Source organism: Globicephala melas, chromosome 13, assembly GCF_963455315.2.
Source record: "Globicephala melas chromosome 13, mGloMel1.2, whole genome shotgun sequence".
In the NCBI taxonomy this organism is placed as follows: domain Eukaryota; kingdom Metazoa; phylum Chordata; class Mammalia; order Artiodactyla; family Delphinidae; genus Globicephala; species Globicephala melas.
This window is the reverse complement of record NC_083326.1, coordinates 80625548-80643477: the sequence shown is the minus strand read 5'-3', so window position 1 is coordinate 80643477 and position 17930 is coordinate 80625548. Positions and strand designations below refer to the sequence as shown.

General features: G+C 48.2%; 1 protein-coding gene across 15 annotated transcripts in view; it reads left to right on the top strand.

Annotated features, from left to right (window-relative positions):
• CUX2 (cut like homeobox 2) overlaps positions 1–17930 on the top strand; it is a 262248-nt gene that overhangs the window by 206547 nt on the left and 37771 nt on the right. For 13 of the 15 annotated variants that reach the window (XM_060283222.1, XM_060283216.1, XM_060283219.1 and 10 more), the window contains 2 exons: positions 14264–14398; positions 17481–17604. In XM_060283222.1, coding sequence (XP_060139205.1) covers positions 14264–14398; positions 17481–17604 — 259 coding nt within the window. The remainder of the gene's footprint in view (positions 1–14263; positions 14399–17480; positions 17605–17930) is intronic. The other 2 variants (XM_060283223.1, XM_060283221.1) reach the window with 1 other exon arrangement.

The following is a 17930-nucleotide window of genomic DNA, read 5'->3' as shown; positions in this document are numbered from 1 at the left end:
CCCCAGCTGTCACCAAGCTAGAGAACGAGGAACCTTAACTGATGGAGACATACCATACGAACAGCCCCTTCAGGGCTCTAATTCATTTTCAAGACATTTAAGAATAACAAAATGTTTTAATGATTTCTTAGGGGAATTAGGAAGACATATTTTTGTTCTCATTAAATTGTATCCTCAGACACAAGAACCAAATGTCAGATGTGTTGCTGGTGCTCGGAGCTTCCCTCTTCACTGTCCCTGCCACACATGCCTCCCCAGCCCCTCCATAAAAATAACACTCCTGGAAAATTTGCCAGAATGAACACTCTCCTGTTTTTATACTTCTTGACAGGCAAATTATTTGTCGAAATACTTCCCATCCACACCTCCCCCCCGAAGCCACACAAGTCCTGATTCAACATTTTTGTTTTGAGTGACTGCTGCCAACACAAATCTTTGGCAGAGAATGCGATATAGCGTGATTGCTCAGCAAGTATTTTGATAAGTGTGCAGCCTGTATGTCTATAATTATGAAAGAAAACCGTAAATCTTTTGGATATTGTTCACACAGATGTGGCGTGAAGTGAGGAAAAAAAGCAGTAAAACGTGTTAAAAGCATAATTAATGTCATTGTTGTAGAGGATGATTTGATTTAAACCTTTCTGACTCCTGTACCGGTGACGGCTGATTTCTTTATTGCGTTCATAGAGTCACTAGGTACCGACCCAAGTTTCAGAGAGCTAACTTATTAACTGAGTGATTAGGTTAAAAGCAAAAAGAAAAACATTTAAAGAGAAAACAAGGAAAGAGCAAGTAAGAGGACAGGCAGAGGAACACTGCTGAAGAGATAAGAAGGGAGAGGTGAGTCCCCCCAATTTTTTTTTTTTTTTTGCCTTACTTTGTATTTTTTAAAATCTGATGCAGGAGATGGCAACTCCACACAGGCGTTTCTCTCCCTGCTCCTCCTTTCAGGAGGCAAGGCTGGGCAGCTTAGGTTGATCGAGCTGTAGCATCAGACACAGTGGGGTGGGACTGTCAGCTTGGTGGGTTTTTTTTGAGCTGTGTGACCTTGGGCAGGGGCCTGAACCTCTCTGACTCTGGTTTCTGTGTCTTTAGCAGAGGGATAATAGAACCTGTTCATCGGTCAATGTGAGGATTCTATACCTGTACATGAAAGCATTTGGCAGGTTGGATAGCAGCAGCCCACTGCAAAGCTGCCATCAGGGTATAAGTTACGTGAGTCACACGCATTGGCTTTGGATTTCATTCAGCTCTGTCACTTATCAAGGAAGTGGGGTGAGAGGTTTAACACTACAGGGTTACTGAACGTGCAGTAGGACAATACTTTCCAATGTTTAGGATTTTTAAAATTTTCTCCGCAATTATAAAAGTTGTATATGCCTACTGTCAAATTCAGAAAATACGGAAATAGGAGGGGAAAACTACCTACTAGAAAAGCAGTGGCAATATTTTGTTGTTTTCCTATCTGATCTTTTCCCCATGTACTTTTTCAAAATGGTTGTTCATTCTGCATGTACCATTTTCAATCCTGCTTCCTTTCACCCACTACAAGCATCTGTATTTCTCTGTGTGATTACAAATTCTGAGTAACTTTGGTTCCTCTTGTGTAACAGTCTCTTGTGTGGCTGTATTGTAATTTACTGAACCCCATTCCCAACACTGGGTATTCGGGGTTCTTGGGAATGCAAGGCATATTGGTACTGTACTGTAGTTATAAGAGTGAGAAAGAAAACTTGGGAAGGGGAATGTATTGTAGCCACATATTGACCACAAACCCAGGAAAAGTGGTCAGAAAGAATAAGAATCTTTTTCCCCCTTGTTGATTTATTTTGTACTTCTTTGTTTATTAGTTACACTAAATATCTTTTCACATGTTGTGAACCACTCATATTTATTATTTTGTAAATCACTGATTCATGTACCCTTAGCACATTTTTCTATCAGAGAGATCATTTTCTTATTGATTTGTAGATGCTCTTTGTATATTAGAGATACTAACCTTTGTCCTGGTAAATGTGTTTCATATCTTCTACCCTAGTTTGCCTTTTGTTTCTTAATTTTGTTTACAATGTCTCTTGTATATGATACACGGCACACATTCAAAAAATATTAGCAGAAAGTAGGAAATCTTACCAGACCTTTGCTTTATGGCTTCTGGATTTATTGTCATATTTTTAAAAAACCCTCTCACCTGAAGGTTGTAGGATTTTTTAAGTACTTTTGTGATCTCAATTTTTAGAAATTTGAATCTTTGAAGCATTTGAAATATATGGTGATCGAAGTAGAAAGTGGGGTTAAGAATTTAACATTGTGTTTGTCCCAAATGACTAGTTCTACTGCCATCTAGTGGATAAGCCACCTTTGCAGATAAAGGCAATACAGATTTTAGTGTAATGAGAGACCCATCGCTGTCTTTGGCTGCCCTCACCTCCTTCCCTTCCTCCCTGTATGTGCCTCTGCCCATTTGGTCCTGTTGAGCTCAGGGGAGCACAGAAGGGTAACATAAAAGGTTATTTAACCCATAAAAAAAGGAAAAGTTTAACAGCAGATTTTCCAGAGATGGTACTTAACTTCAAAAGGCATTGTCTCCCCATTTTCTGCCACACCTTTGCCTCTGCCATTTCTTCTGCCAGGAGTGCCCTTTCCCCCTGGCCACCTGTCTGATTTTTACTACTCCTGGCAGCTAAGGGTTGAAAGATGATTAAAGGAAAATATCCAGCATGATGCTGGTATCCAGTGGGTGCTCAATAAACGGCTGCTCCCTTTCAGAAGGGATGACAGGCGTTTCAGCTGTGGCTTTTCATCAGCTCATTCTCTGAGCACCTACCATGTGCTGAGCCCTGTGGGAACCCAAACTTGAGTCCTGCCCTGCCCTTGGAGTCCAACAGGGGCCACATGACCCGAAGACAGACGGCCAGAACACCCAGCAGAAAAAGGGCTTCAAGGTGGGAAGGCCAGGAGAGGTGCCTCAGGGAGAGCAAGCAGCCTTTGAATTTCAACGATGAGCTACCATCCTTGTGGGGCGGTTTCTTGGGTGCTCCCTGTGTGCCAGGCAGTGCGCTCAGCCCCTTACAGAAAGGATTTCACTTATCCCCTCTGCCCCTTGGAGGTAGGTATTGCCATCCTGCCCTGCTGTGTGGCTGAGGCAATGCAGGCTCAGAGAGGTCAAGCCACTTGCCCAAGGTCACACAGCAGAGAGGTAGTGGAGCCTGAATCTTGATCCCTGGCACCAAACCCAGATGCAGGATTAATTTTAAAATTGAAAGGGTTGGGGGGCTTCCCTGCAGGTCCAATAGTTAAGACTCCATGCTACCAATGCAGGGGGCCCGGGTTCGATCCCTGGTCAGGGAACTAAGATTCCACATGCTGCACAGTGTGGCCAAAAACGAAAAAAAAAATTGAAAAGGTTGGAACAAAACCATTAGAGATTTGACATCTAAATACAGTGAAAAACAGCTAAGGGTCTTTGCTGCCAGTAGGTTGAGAGGTTCTAGGGTGAGAGGATGAGCCCTTTGCAGAAATGCAGATGTGTTAGCTGGAGGAAGAACATGACCCCTAACAGACATGTACACCTGGTCCTCCTGGCCCAGGGCTCCAAAGGCTGGTACTTCTGTTGAGGAGAAATTGAGCCACAGAGCTCCAAATTCAGGGGGCAGAGAGATGCCAGGAGGAGCACTAGCGGGACTCTAGGCTGAGGGACCCTCTCAGAGAGGGGCCAGTCCCTGTCCTGCCATCTTGCATCCTGTATCGCACCTGACTTCTTTGATCCTCAGTTTCCCCACTTGTGAAGTATGGATAATGATCTCACCTAATTATGGGCCCATTGGGTGGATTCAGTGGGAATGGAGAACACTTAACATGGTGCCTGGCACAGAGTAGTAGCCCCATGCAATTCATTCAACAAACATTGAACTCCTACTGTTTGATAGGGACTCTACTCGACACCAGGGGCACAATGTTAGGCAAAACAGACACTGTCCCTGCCTGCCTGGAACTTTCTGTGCAGCTTAGTCTATGGAAACTTTGTTTTTACTACAATGGACACGGGTTTGAGTCCCAGCTCTGCTGCTCCCTGGATGGGTAACCTTGAGTAACTGGCTCTACCTCTCTGAGCCTCCGTTTCCTCCTCTGGAAAAGCACACTTACCTTCTGGTACCTCTGAGAGGATTAAGCAAGGTGAAGAGTATAAAATCCTAAGTTGGTGTCTGGCACACAGTAAATGCTCAGTAGACCCGTGGCTGCCGTTGCTGTTGGTGGTGGTGTTACTGTTACATCACCACCCAGTGCCAAGAAGGAAGACCCTCTCCAGCCCCTCTGTCCGTGCTTAAGCCGGGAGACCCGGAAGCAGCCAGCCCTAGCGACGAAGGGAAGAAAGCACGGCCCCCATTTGCATACAAGGGCTGGGCAGCCCATCTGCTATCAAAAAGTTAGGATTAAAGGATCAAAGTTAGGCTCGCTGCCGCCGTCAGTAGCCTGAACCTCCTGCCCACACAGGCGCCCGGAGCCGGGGCCCAGATGGGAGAAGGCTTCTGTCTCAGAGATACTTTGGAGGGACACACGCATACTTCTGCATATATGTGTTTCTAAACAGCCTCTCGGACAGCCTTTGCAGCTCCAGCTTTCCTAAAAAAAGCTCTGAGCACCGCTTTCCTTCAGATGGACACAGTGGGAGGAATGAGACAGCTTTCCCTAGCCTCACGACTCTCCCACACAGCCCCATAGACACTTTTTTTAAAAAAACACCAACAGCATCAGCTAGTGGTGGAAGATGGAATAGATGATGTTCTATCCATCTCCTCCTACAGAGGCTTTGGAAAGGCTGGTGTGAGATTAAAATATTATAAATCCATTGGCAGTATTCTCTAGAGGTTTTGATCCAATGTAACCAAAATGAATTAGTCATTTTATTAAGCAGTTTATGCATAAAGAGCAAGTTGATGGCTGTAAGACAAAGGCACTCTATTTCCTGACGACGTTCCCCCTCCCCGCGTGCCCATCAGGACCTGCCACCTCGGATGGTTCATATTTGATCTTCCGTGTCTGCCAATGTGCTTAATTAATCCAAAGGATATGTAGTCAAACACTTCTGATTTGGGGTCCCCTGTTTGGGGCTTTTTTATTCAGGTTGGATCTAAAGCCGTTTGATTCCCGCTGCCACTGCCCTTGTCTATATATTGACAGTGTGTATGTTGCAGGAGTGAAGTGGGGGAAATAAAGTCCCGCTCACAGCTCTGGGCAGCCACGTGTCTCAGCTGAAAGGTTTCCCGTGGAAGCGCTGAGCCCGGCAGAAAGGCAGGCTCCGTGGCTCCAGATGAGGAGCTACAGGGATGTTCTGTCACTTCTCCTGACACTGAGATATGCGGCTTGCCAGACGTTGGAGGGGGACACAGGTCGCTTTGGAGACTGGGGGTCAGCGGGACCCCTCGCTTCCCCAAGTGGGGTCACCTGACATAGGGAGCAGCCTTGGTACCTGGCGCAACACAGACTTTGAATACATTGCTCACCAGGTATCACCTTTCTAGTTCCTTCTAGAGAAAGTCTCAGTCAGGTGCTAAAGCATCTTAAATGCCTATGGAACACCTGTGAATCTCTCCTTTTAACCAAGGAAGAGCTGGCCTCAAGCTCAAGGTCTTGAGCAGGCAATGGGGATGTAACTAGAATTTAATAACATCAGTTTCTTGATTTTTCCTTTGTATTTATTTTAATGGTTAAAACCCCTTTTTTATGATACAGAATCCCAATGATCTACTTACAGTAGTGAAACAAATATTCCTTTAAAATATATTTAAGTTAAAAACGTCAAATCACGTAAGGACAGATATCAAGTTGGTAATATTTTGGGGGGCAGGTGGATGCAGCTTAAGGTGTGACATGTCACCAGCATTTGACGATTGGGCCACCCTGGGTTCAAATCCAGCTCCGCCTTTTTCAGCAAGTGGCTTCCCTCTGTTGGGCTGCAGTTTTCTCATCTGGAAAATGGGGAGAATAGCAATGTCTCCTGTGGTTGTTTTGATGATTAAATGAGATATAAATATCTGCAAAGTACCTGGCGTATGTCAGGGTGCGGGGGGTGGTGGGGATGAAGAAATGTCAGTTCCCTGGAGCTTTTGTCTCAAGATGCTGGGTGGGCATCTCATCTGCTCTTTACCCCCCAGCTGGATATGGGTGCCCCATCTGCCCCAGAATGAATGTTTGCTAGAGTTGGGAGGATGAAGACCAGAAACTAGTGTTTGAAGAGCCAGAGCCTGCTCTGAACCCAGTCACCACCCACCAGCACCCAGACCAGCCTACAGGGAGGAGAGGTGAGGCTGGCACCAAGAATTACCCAGGCATCGCCAGCCTCTCTGAGCCCCGTGTCCTCATCAGTAAAATGGGTCAGTTGTGAAGATGAAGCTAAGCTGTGTTTCTGGGACAGTAACTCAGGGGGGATTGGTCAGGATGGTGTGCCAGCGTGTCTTGGTCTAATGGGAGCTGTTTCTCCTCGTGCTTCCTGGGTCTGGATTATTCTCTCTCAGCCCCCTGCTGGCTTCCTCATTTCCTTCAGGGCTCTGCTCAAACGTCACCTCCCTGACCAGGCTGCCTCAATTAGCACACTGCCCCCAGGCACACACCTCAGGCCACTCTCTCCCCCAACCCTGCTGTTTTTGTTCTCAGCCCCCTTACAGCCGTTGGTTTATTTGTCCATTGTCCATCTCTCCCCTCTAGAATGTCAACCCCAGGAAGGCAGGAATTTCCTCTTATTTACTGCTGTATCTCCAGGGCCCAGAAACTTCCCTAAGTAGATGCTCAGGAAGTATCTAGCAACCGAAGAAATGTATCTGACACATAGCAGGTGCTCAGTAAAAAGGTACTAATGAATAAATGGCTGAATTACAGACTGTATTAGTTTTTTCCTGCTGCTGTAACAAATGACCACTAACTTAGGTGCTTAAAACAAGCAACATTTCTTGAGCACCTACTATGTGAAAGGCCTTGGGAGAAAGGGGTTGCTGAGGAATGAAAGCTAGATGCTCCCAGACCCCTGTGACTGTCAGGTTCTCTGAGAAACCTCCTCCCAACATTTCAAAGATTTGCTGTCATTTCTGTCTCTTTCACTTTGTATTTGTAAGAGCAGCTAGCGACGTTTAGCTGATGCATCAACTAATACAGTTGGACAAAGTAAGCAGGAAGCCCTCGGATATGTCAGCTACCCCAGCTGAGCATTTTACTTATGCGTAACTTGGCAGAATCTTCCAGTCCTCTGAATGCTAATATTTTTTTTTTCTACCTAACTCAATCCCCAGCAATGTAGCTCAGACCTCCGTGGATTTCTCCCAGATGGGGGAGTTGGGAAGAAATGAGTTTACCCACGTGCCGTAAAGTCTAGGAATTCTGTGGGGAGGAAATAAAGAATGGAATATGCCTGGGGAAATAAGTGATCATCGTTGCTATGCACTCTTCAGAGCAGGGACCATACTCAACTCACCGCCCTGTTCCTCAGTAGTTGGAGAGGATGAACATACAGGAGGATCAGAGCCCAGCACCTGCTGCTTTGTCTTATGAAGCACGCTTGTCTTCCTGGACGACTGGTGAAATGGGTGCAGCAGGAGGGAAGTAGGTTAGGCTTAAGTAAGAACTTCCTTCCTATGAGACTTGGAGTCTAGCAGCTCCTTAGTCCTGCCTTTCTCACAGTTGGTATCCAGCCAGTTGCCATGTATTATGGGTTGAATTGTGTGCCCCCAAAAGATATTTTGAAGTCCTAACCCCTGGTACCTGTGAATGTGACCTTATTTGGAAATAGAGTCTTTGCAGATGTGATGATGATAAGGGACGGTCCTTAGGGTGAGACCCTAATCCACCATGACTGGTGTCCTTATAAAAAGAGGAGAGAGATACACAGAGAAGAGGGCCAAGTGATGACAGAGGCAGAGATTGAAGTGATGCCACCACAAGCTGAGAAATGCCAAGGATTGCTAGGAGAAAGCGTGGGACAGATCAAGATAGCACAGCTCTGCCAGCACCTTGATTTTGGACTTTGAACCTCCAGAATACACATGATGTATTAGTTTTCAGAGGCTGCCATGCCAAATTTCCATAAACTGGATGGTTTAAAACAATGGAAATTTATCCTCTCGGTTTTGGAGGCCAGAAGCCCAAAAGTCAAGGTGTTGGCAGTGTTGGTTCCTTGTGGAGGCGCATAGGGAGAATCTGTTCCATTCCTTTCTCCTAGCTTCTGGTGGTGGCCAGCCATCGTTGGCATTCCTTGGCTTGTAGACACATTATTTCAATCTCTGCCTCTGTCTTCACGGGGCCTTCCCTGTGTGTTGTCTCTCTGTGTCCTCCCCTCTTATTGTAAAGACACCAGTCATTGGGATTAGTCAACCCTAATCCAGTCGACCTCATCTTAACTTGATTTCATCTGCAAAGACCCTGTTTCTAAATAAGGTCAGTTTCACAAGTTCTGGATGGACATGAATTTGGGGAAATGCTATTCAGCCTAGAACACCACACCCCATCAGTTCTTCCTATCTACCTCTTGTGTCTGAGCACTTCCCCCCAACTCCTCCTGCCACCGCCCTGATCCCAGCATCACTGCCTGGACTATCGCAGTAGCCCCTGTCTGGCTCCCTCTACAGCCCATTTTTCTTGCAGCAGCTTGGATGAGCCTTTGAAAAATGCGAATTAGAACATGTCACTTCCTAATGCTCTTAAGATAAGTCCTTTCCCCATCCATATTATCTGACTGGGATGTCAGCTACACATAGACAGAGACACTACTGTGCCCCCCACAGGTAGATGCTCAACAAACTCTTGCTGAGTGAAGCAGGTGCATGGACTCTTAGGTCCCCCTGTGAGCTCTGCCCACTTTAGATTCACCACTGTGGAACGTACCATCACCTCAACATGGGCTCCACACCCACAGACTCCAGAGTCTAGCTGCAGCTCCACAGGAGAGGCACTGTGACTATCCCCACTTTACAGACCAGGAAACTGAGGCTCTGAGAGGCAAAAGAGTAATCACATATTGGTTTGGGTCCTCTGGAAGCATTCACATGCCAAGATGGCACCGGATGTGCAAGAGATTTATTGGGGAAGATGCCCGTGAAGGATGAAAGAGAGGGAGAGGAGGAGACCAGGAGAGCCTTCACTTGGTGATGCTGGTCTAACACCTGGGAAGGGAGAGAGGGAAGGAAGGAGGGTTGGTAGGAGGAACCTCAAACTGCAGTGCAGCTCTGAAAAAGTCTCAGCCAAGCTAAAACTAACAGGAGCCCCAAAGCAGGATGCAATAGTCTGCTCAGGCTGCTATAAGAAAACACCACAAACTAGGTGGCTTAAACAACAGAATTTTCTCTCTTACAGTTCTGGAGGCTGGGAAGTCCAAGATCAAGGTACCAGCAGGGTTGGTTTCTGGTGAGAGCTCTTTTCCTGGCTTGTAGATGGCTGCCTTCTTACTGTGTCCCCACATGGCCTTTCCTTTCTGCACGTGCAGAGGGAGAAAGCTCTAGTGTCTCTTCCTCTTCTTGTAAGGACACCAGTCCTATCAGATTGGGCCACACTCTTAATGACCTCATTTAACCTTAATTACTTCCTTAAAGCCCTGTCTCCAGATACAGTTGCATCAGGGGTTAAGGCTTCAATATATGGGTTTGGGGGAAAACATTTTAGTCTATGATACTAGGTTGCCTTTTCCAGCATCGGCAGGAGTGGCCCAGCCCTACTGTCTCTATCTTGCTCGGTCATTGGCTGGGAGCAGGCCTGGGGAAACCTGACCTCCAAACCAACACTGCAGTGTATCCGAAGGTGCAGCGCCTGGAGACTGTCACCAACTCCTCGCAGGACGTTCTTCTTGAAGGGAGAGCTGGGTGGCACATCCCACACTGCCACAAGTCATAAGAATAAGGGTAATGCTCACTTAGACTCTGTTAGGTGCCAGGCACTGTCGCAGGGGCTCAGCGTGCTCATGGAGTCCCTGCACAGCCCTCTACAGTAGGTCCTGTTGTTATCCCTGTTTTACTGAGGAGGAAACTGAGGCTCAGGTGACCTAAGTGACTTTCCCTAAAGTTGTCACAGCCAGGATTTGACCATCAGCCTCCCAACCTGTCCCTCTCCCCCTTTATCTGAGAGTGGCTTTGGGAATTTGGAGGATTCACAATGTTCAAACCTCAAGTGTCAAGTTCAGCTATGAAGGCGTTTAATAATCACCCTCCCTGAGCATCCCAGCGCCAAGGAATAGGCCCAGGGCCAAAAGCACTCACTTTGGCAGGACCACACCCCTATCTGGTGATAACCAATGTTGATTGAGTGTGTGCCTCAGGGATACTTGTGATAGAAATTTGGAGCCCAGAAAAGTCTGATGCTTTGTCCAAGGTCACACAGCAAGCCTGTGGCAAGGCCAAGAACAGCGCCCTCATTCTCGTGCTTCTGGCCTAGTAATCCCCCATGCCCTGCCTCAAGGCAGCTTAGCCCACTACAAACTGTCACCAGGTACTTCAGGTTCAAATCCCACCCCTGCCACTTCTGAGCTCGGCGACCTTGGGCACATGGAATCTCCTCTCTGGGCCTTCATTTCCTTGCCTGGAAAATGGAAATAGCAGCATCTACCTTATTGGGCCTCACCTTGGGGAAGTGATTTCACTCCCCCATGCCTCAGTTTGCCCATCTATAGAATGGAAACACAACAGCCCTACTAACAGTGTTGTGGTGAAGACTGTATGAATTCTAATCAATTTAAAGTGCTCCGGCTGTTAGGGTTTGGCCACAGCCTGACGTCGGCTGAGTCATCTGAACCTTGCCCGACTTCCTGTCTCAAATTGAGGATCTAGGAGGAAGCACAGTGTGGGAAGAAGTGGCCGAGGCCCAAGGCCCCATCTTGGCCCTATCGCCAACTCACTGGCAGACTTCAGGGAAGTCACGGGACCCCATTTTTCCCCAACTGTGCACTGGGGTAGGGGTGTTGGACACTTGACAAATTGTCCCTCCTCAGTGTGACTTTCTAAGCTGGAGCCTTTGAGTCCCTGAGTGGAGCTCAACGCAGGATTACTGGATTCTGAGTCTCCCAGGCACTGATGAGAGTATATGAGGCCTTACCCTGTCCTGAGTCTCTGTGGAGTTTTGCCATGTAGACCGCAGCTCCTAGAACGTCACGGGACGGTGTGCTGCCCCCTCTCAGGGTAGTAACAGCAGCCAACACTTATCAAGCCCTACTGTGCACCCAGCACTGTGCAAATCTCTATACACATTCTCTCATTCAGTCCTTGCAGCCCCATTTTACAGATAAGAAAATGGAGGCTTGGAGAGGTTAACTGTCCAAAGGTCACATGGCCAGTTTAGAGCTGGAGCTGACACCAGCAGTCCTTAAATCATGCTGCCTCTCTCAGTAATCTTTTTCAGTCTTCCCAGTAGTAACTTCTGAGAAGTAGAAACTGTAATATTTTCTGACTTTTTAAGTGGGGAAACTGAGTCTTGAGACCAGCGCTGGACTTCATGTTCTGAGAGTTTAACCACTATGTTCTACCCTGTACTGGCAAATGAAGGCAAAGAGAGCCTTGGAACCTGCTGACCCCGTACTGAGTGTCCACTCGCCACCCACCTCCTCCAGTCTGTCCAGGAGGCCACCTGTGGTCAGCTTCCCCTGGACAAAGAGGCCGAGGCAGCAAGGGGACCGCAGTGCCTCCGCGCACAACGAACGTCAATTTCTGATCCCTGGGAATGGGGTGAATGACTTCCTTTTTCACCCGAGCGTCATCTTTTGGCTTGGACAGGCTCCTAGCCAGCTGGCCCCTGAGCCATGAGCTGGATCTTTCCCTCCTCCCTGGAACCAGAGCTGAGCCCTCTGCAGCCCTCAGCTGCAGTCTCCCGTGTTTATCTAACCTCCCTGACCCCGGCAAGCGCTTGTCGCCTTTTTCTTCCTTTCTCAAAAACCAGGACACAATAGGAAGCGTTTCCCTTAACTTATTAAAAAATCCAGACTTGTAAATTAATTTGTCCGTGTTGTACAAAGGCAGTGCAGATGGACTCATTAGCATGCACACAACAAATAATTATAGATGAATTTTTAGCTGGCCTGCCTAATGCGCTTGCTGGGTTAATTATGTCAATGTATAATTACATCAGCCCGGGGAGACATAATGGCATACCCTGCTGAGCAGCCCCTGCCTAATGACGGGGCATGCGGGAGTGCTGACAGAGGAAAGCCAGCAGCAGCGTTCCTGTGCACCTGCTTACCTCGACACAAACACCCATTGTCTGAGCCTCCCACCACCTAAACAAACAGGCGGGAGAAGAGGGATAAAATGCAGAGGTGGCCTTGTTCCAGCCGGACCTGAAGGTCCCCACGTATAGGCTCTGCCCCGTTTCTTCCATCAGAAGATATTTATTGGGTTGGACTGTGGGTCAGGCTTCATTCACCCCACAAGGGGTCCAGTGGAAGAGCAAGAACAGATGCAGTCCCGGCCCTGCCTTGTTGTGGAGTTTGCAGTCCAGCGGGTATTAATTAGGTGCACTTGCAAATCAATGAAAATTGGAAGTACAGTGAGTGCTGTGAAGGAAAGGTGCAGGCAGCTGGGAGAGCTCATACTAGAAGACCGACTGGTCAAGGAAGGCTTCCTGGAAGAATTGGCATTTGAGTTGCTAAGATGAGTAAGCATTAACTAGCTGAAAGGGATAGGGGAGGGCAGGGTGTTCCTGGCAGAGGCTCCCTCCCATACAAAGTCTCTGGGGTGCGTTTGAGGGACTGAGAGAAGAAGGTCAGTGTGGCTTGCACTCAGAAGGGCAGGAATAATAGTGAGGGCTTCCATTTGTCCTGAGCTGACCAAGTGCCAGGCACCGTGTTGAGCAGTTTACATGAATCTTCATCACAGGCTCACGAGGTCAGTACTTTTATTGTGAGGCACAGAGAGGTAGCGCCATTTACCAAGGTCACACAGCAATCCTAAGAAGCAAGTATAGATTAGACCAGGACCAGGGACATCTGACTCCAGGGTCCACACCAGCAGAGAGCAATGGCCAAGCAGATGCTGGTGGGAGATCCCAAAGGAGGGACCAGGAAGAGAGAGGGCTCTGGGGCATTAGAAAAAATGTGGACCAGACCAGCCCCCTTGGTCTGAAGCGAGGAGGCCCTGGCTTTCTTGGGACCCCATGAACACCTACCTACCTGCAGCTACTGGGGTCGAAATATCCACACCACTGAGACAGGAAGTCTTTGTGGCATCAGAGAAAGAGACCCAGACTTGAGTCTCTCCTCCGCTCTTCAGCAAGTCACCTGGCTTCTCTGAGCAGTTTCCTCATATGTGAAAACAAGTTAGATCCAGGCCAGCCTCCAGGGGATGCTGGGTGCATCGTGGGAACCTATTCCCAGGGACTGGCTTTGTAACATGGAAGATGCTACACCAAACCTCCTGCCCCAGGTGGGGAGTTGCTGGAAGAAGAGGTGTTGGATTCTAGATCTGAAGGAAGAGGAAGTGCTTGCTAGGTGACAGGGTGGGAGGGGGGACAGAATTGCAGGTGGAAGGACCTGGAGTCCTCAATTTAGCTATTGGGAAATACGGAGACATCTTATATCCAGGTGTATATCTCACCCCCAGAAAAACTATTACTTAATCGGCCACAAGTGTCACAAATGATGGTGTGTTGGCCCAGATCCATTGAAAAGCACCCCAAGGGTTATATGTGCAGAGATGCTATTATGGAACCTCGGGTGAAGGAAAATAGGAGCTAGGAGAGGTGGGGAACTGGGTGAAAGCATCCAGACCACATTATAGCCTAAGGAAGGAAGCACTGGGGAAGGCCACGGGCCGGTCCTCAGCCCTCAGAGCAGTTTTGTGTCCCCCAGAAGCAGGTCTACCTCTATCCTTGCTGCCTGCAGGCCTTGTCTGGGAAGTCCCATGAGAAGGCTAGGTTTGAACTGATGGATTTCAGAGTGTGCCTGCTAGGGTCCTTGCTAAGTCATGTTCCCTGTGGTCGGTGGTGTGCAGGACAAAATCTCATGGCCACCACAGATGGCATATAGAATCAGGAAAATGAAGTTATTATGATAATTATTATTCCCAGCTGGGCAGGACAGCCACACCCATGGGGATGGCACCTGCTCTCCAGAGCAGGTGCCTGGAGATCGGCTCCCTCATAAAGCAGAAAGTCCACGTTGCTCCCCTAAGCCACCAGAGCGATTCCAGATGGCTCCTATGGATGGTTCTTCCCACCCAAGCTCCCTGGCCCTGTGGCCTCAGCCGGGGCACCCCCTGGCCCCCAGGGCTCCCACCACCCCTGTCCTCCTCTCTCTGTGCAGACCCCGTGCCTGTGTTTGAGGCTTCACGCAGCCCAGACGACAGACTGCAGTCCCCCAGCTTCGACCCCAGCGGGCAGCCGCGGCGAGAGCTCCACAGTTCGTGGAAGAGACACCCTGAGCTCCTCGGCCCCAAAGGTACTGATAAGGTTTTCACAGGATGTCCATAATAAACAAATGGGCTGTGGATCTTTGGCAGCCAAACTCGGCCACCCTTGTGGGGGAAGGAGGGCAGGGAACTCAACTCTATCATAATTTTAGATGTGGGATGGGTTAAGGTGCACTTCTGCTGAGACAGACCAACCCCAAATCTCAGAGGCTTAATATATTTGAAGGGAGGGGAAGTTGCAGGGGACACTCCACGCAGTCATTCAGGGACCCAGGCTGTGGTAGTCCTGTCATCGTCAATTCTCAACATCCAGAGTCACAGTGAATGTTGACACCCAGCCAACAGGCAGAGAAAGAATGTGGAGGATCACACTGAGGTTGTGGGAGTGGCACACATCACTTTGGCCACATCCCTGCTGCAAAGGAGGCTGGAAAATGTAGTCTGGCTGTGTGCCCAGGAGGAGAGGGAAATAGGATGTAGTGAACACAGCACTGTCTCAGCCCCAAATGAGACAAGTTAAGAAACTAGCAAAGCTAAAAATAATAGTGTTTGGGTGTACATATGTTGTGATAAAAATGTTTGAAAGCAAGAGAATGGCGAACAAAATTCAGCGTGGTGGTTACCTTTGGAAGGTGAGGTAGGAGGTTACCATAGGGAGGAGCAAATAGCAGGTGAAAGCCATTGGTAACCGTCCAAGTTTTGGATGTTCATTGACGTGCAGGCACTGTCGTAGGCACTGGGGACACAGCCAGGAACAAAACAGACAAAAATCTCTGCTCTCATCATGCTGACCTTCTAGAGGGAGGGACTGAGTGTCAATAAATGTTAGTAAAATATATAGTATGTCAGTTGGTGAGAAAGACTTTGGGGAAAAAATTGAGCAGAGAATTGGGGGAGTCAGGTGAAGGGATTCTTGTTTAATGAACGAATGAGTAGGATTTACCTCAGAGGTCAGCAAGCTTTTTCTGAAAAGGGCCAGAAAACAATTATCGCAGGTGTTGCAGGTCATGTAGTTTCTGTCACAACTACTTAACTCTGGGTGAAAGCAGCCATAGATAGTATGTAAATGAGTAGGCATGGCTTTGTTTCAATAATACTTTATTGACAAAACAGGTAGTGGGCCAGATTTGGCACGTAGTGAAGATAAAATGGGCTGAGGCCTGTCAAATGAAAGCATGACACAAAGTCTCTTCTCAGGAAACAACCACTCTCTCACAGTCCCCCATTTCACAACCTCCTCCCTTCCCCCTCCCCACATTACACAGAGAGCACCTGATGTAAGCCTGGCCCTAGGCAGGGTCTTCTGGGGAAGATTTACAGTGACTAAAATAACAGCACTTTGCCAACTCTGGTCCTGCACCTGGAATACGATTCCAACCACACTGCCAAGCCAGGACTTGGCAGTTCTTCAGCCCCTGCTCATATGTACACACCTCTGTGAAGCCTCTGAGGTTCCCCAGCAAAATTGTCACTCCTTCCTCTGAGGTCCCTCTGAGGTTCAAACTTCCTTCTGTAAGAATAATAGTAGTTGTGGAAATTGCCTCTTGAGAGCATTTGCTCTGTGCAGTGTGCCTTTCACACAGCATCTCACTGTCTCCTGGCATCAATCTTCTGAGGTGTCATTGGCCTCATTTTACAGATGAGGAAACTGAGTCACAGAAGCCACAGGTGGCCAAGTGGGGAATCAGAACAGAAGTTTTTGACCTTGGTCCCGGGCTGTGCTTCTCCTTGAGGACACTTGTTATTCTGCATCATGATGGTCAAAACTTGCCTTTTTGTTCACTGTTGTGGCCTAGGCACCTGGAACGTACCCAGTACGTGTGTGCACGTGTGTGTGTGCGTGCATGTGTGTATTATAAGCTGACTGCTGTACTAGCCTCTAGAGTAGAGGGGCTCACTCTACAAACCGCCCACCTCTACACTCACCCTCCTGTGCCAGAATCACAGTAGAAACTTAAAAACTAGGACAGGATTTAACTGAGTCACTTGGACCCAAGGTTGGGAGAACAAATTTTGGAACTCTTGAGCCACTCACCCTCAATGGCTGGCCCCCGAGCAACTCTCTCTCCATAAGTTCGGTGCCAAAGGCACACACTGATCCCCAAATGAACTGCCACAGGGCCTGTAAAGATGGACCTGACGTGGGCCCTGCCCCAGGGCACCTGCAGGTAAGGGGCGATGACTGAGCATCTGAATGTGTGCCATCAATTTTGGGGAAGGGAAAACAGTGTGGTGGCTCCTCAGTAAGTTAAATCTGGAGTTACCCTGTGACCCAACCATTCCATTCCTAGGGACATACCCTAAAGAATTGAAAACAGGTGCTCAAACAAAACTTGTACACAAATGTTTATAGCAGCACTGTTCACAGTAGCCAAATCGTGGGAATAATCCAAATGTCCATTAATGGATGAAAGGGAAAAAACAAAATATGGCATAACCACGAAATGGAATATTAGTCGGCCATAAAAAAGAATGAAGTACTGACACATGGTCCAACCTTGATGAACCTCAAAAACATGCTAAGTGAAAGAATCAAGTCACAAAAGGATAGGTGTTATGATTCCAGTGCTGAGATATCCAAAATACACAAATCCGTAGCGACAGAAAGCAGAACAGGGGTTGCCGGGGGCTAGGGAAGGGAGTGGGGAGTGACTGCTTAATGGGGACAGGTTTCCTTTTGGGGTGATGCGAGTGTTCTGGAATTACTGATAATGGTTGCACAGTATTTTGACTATACTACGTATCACTAAATTGTGCACCTTAAAATGGTTAAAATGGTGAATTTTATGTTATGTATATTTTACCATGATTTTCTTAATCATACAGAAGGCCAAGGAGGCAGGAACAGGTCTGAGAGGGCAAAGGAAGCCTCTGGGTGTGCTGTCTGAGGCCGGCACGATGGAGTTTGACTTTCTTGTGCAGGCACTCGCCAAGGCTCAACCCAGCTGATCGCAGTGACAACAGGTCCTGACAGCTGCGCTCTCTCCAACGCTGAGTTTGGGAAATTGATTCTTCTCCCAGCACTGTTGATCGATCTGGTTTGCAGAAAGCAGCTCTGGCTGTCACGCCACTCTCAGCAATGGGCGGTTTTCCCTCTTTTTCTCCCTCCAGAACAGAGAGAGGGGACGTCGCCGGCTGCGCCCACGCTGACTGAGGGGAGCCGCCTCCCAGGCATTCCCAGCAAAGCCCTCCTGACAGAAACTTTGCTGCAGAGAAATGAGGCAGAGAAACAAAAGTGAGTGGGGGAAGGACAGGCAGGCTCCCGCTGCTCCACCTGTCTGGGAGGGGGGACCTGGAAAGTCACCCCTGCCCAGGACCCTTTGGGAATCCAGATGCAGGTTGGAGATGGGGATGCAGGTCTGGGTTCAAGCCACACGTCAGCAGCTCAGTGGCCAGCCCTGGGCAGGTCACATCACCTCACTGAGCCTGTTTCCCCATCTAGAAAATGGGGCTAATGGTGGTATATTAGCCAGGGTCCCCCAGAGGAACAACCAGTAGAATTTTTTTTTTAATTAAGAGTTGTATTTTGGGACTTCCCTGGTGGTCCAGTGGTTAAGATTC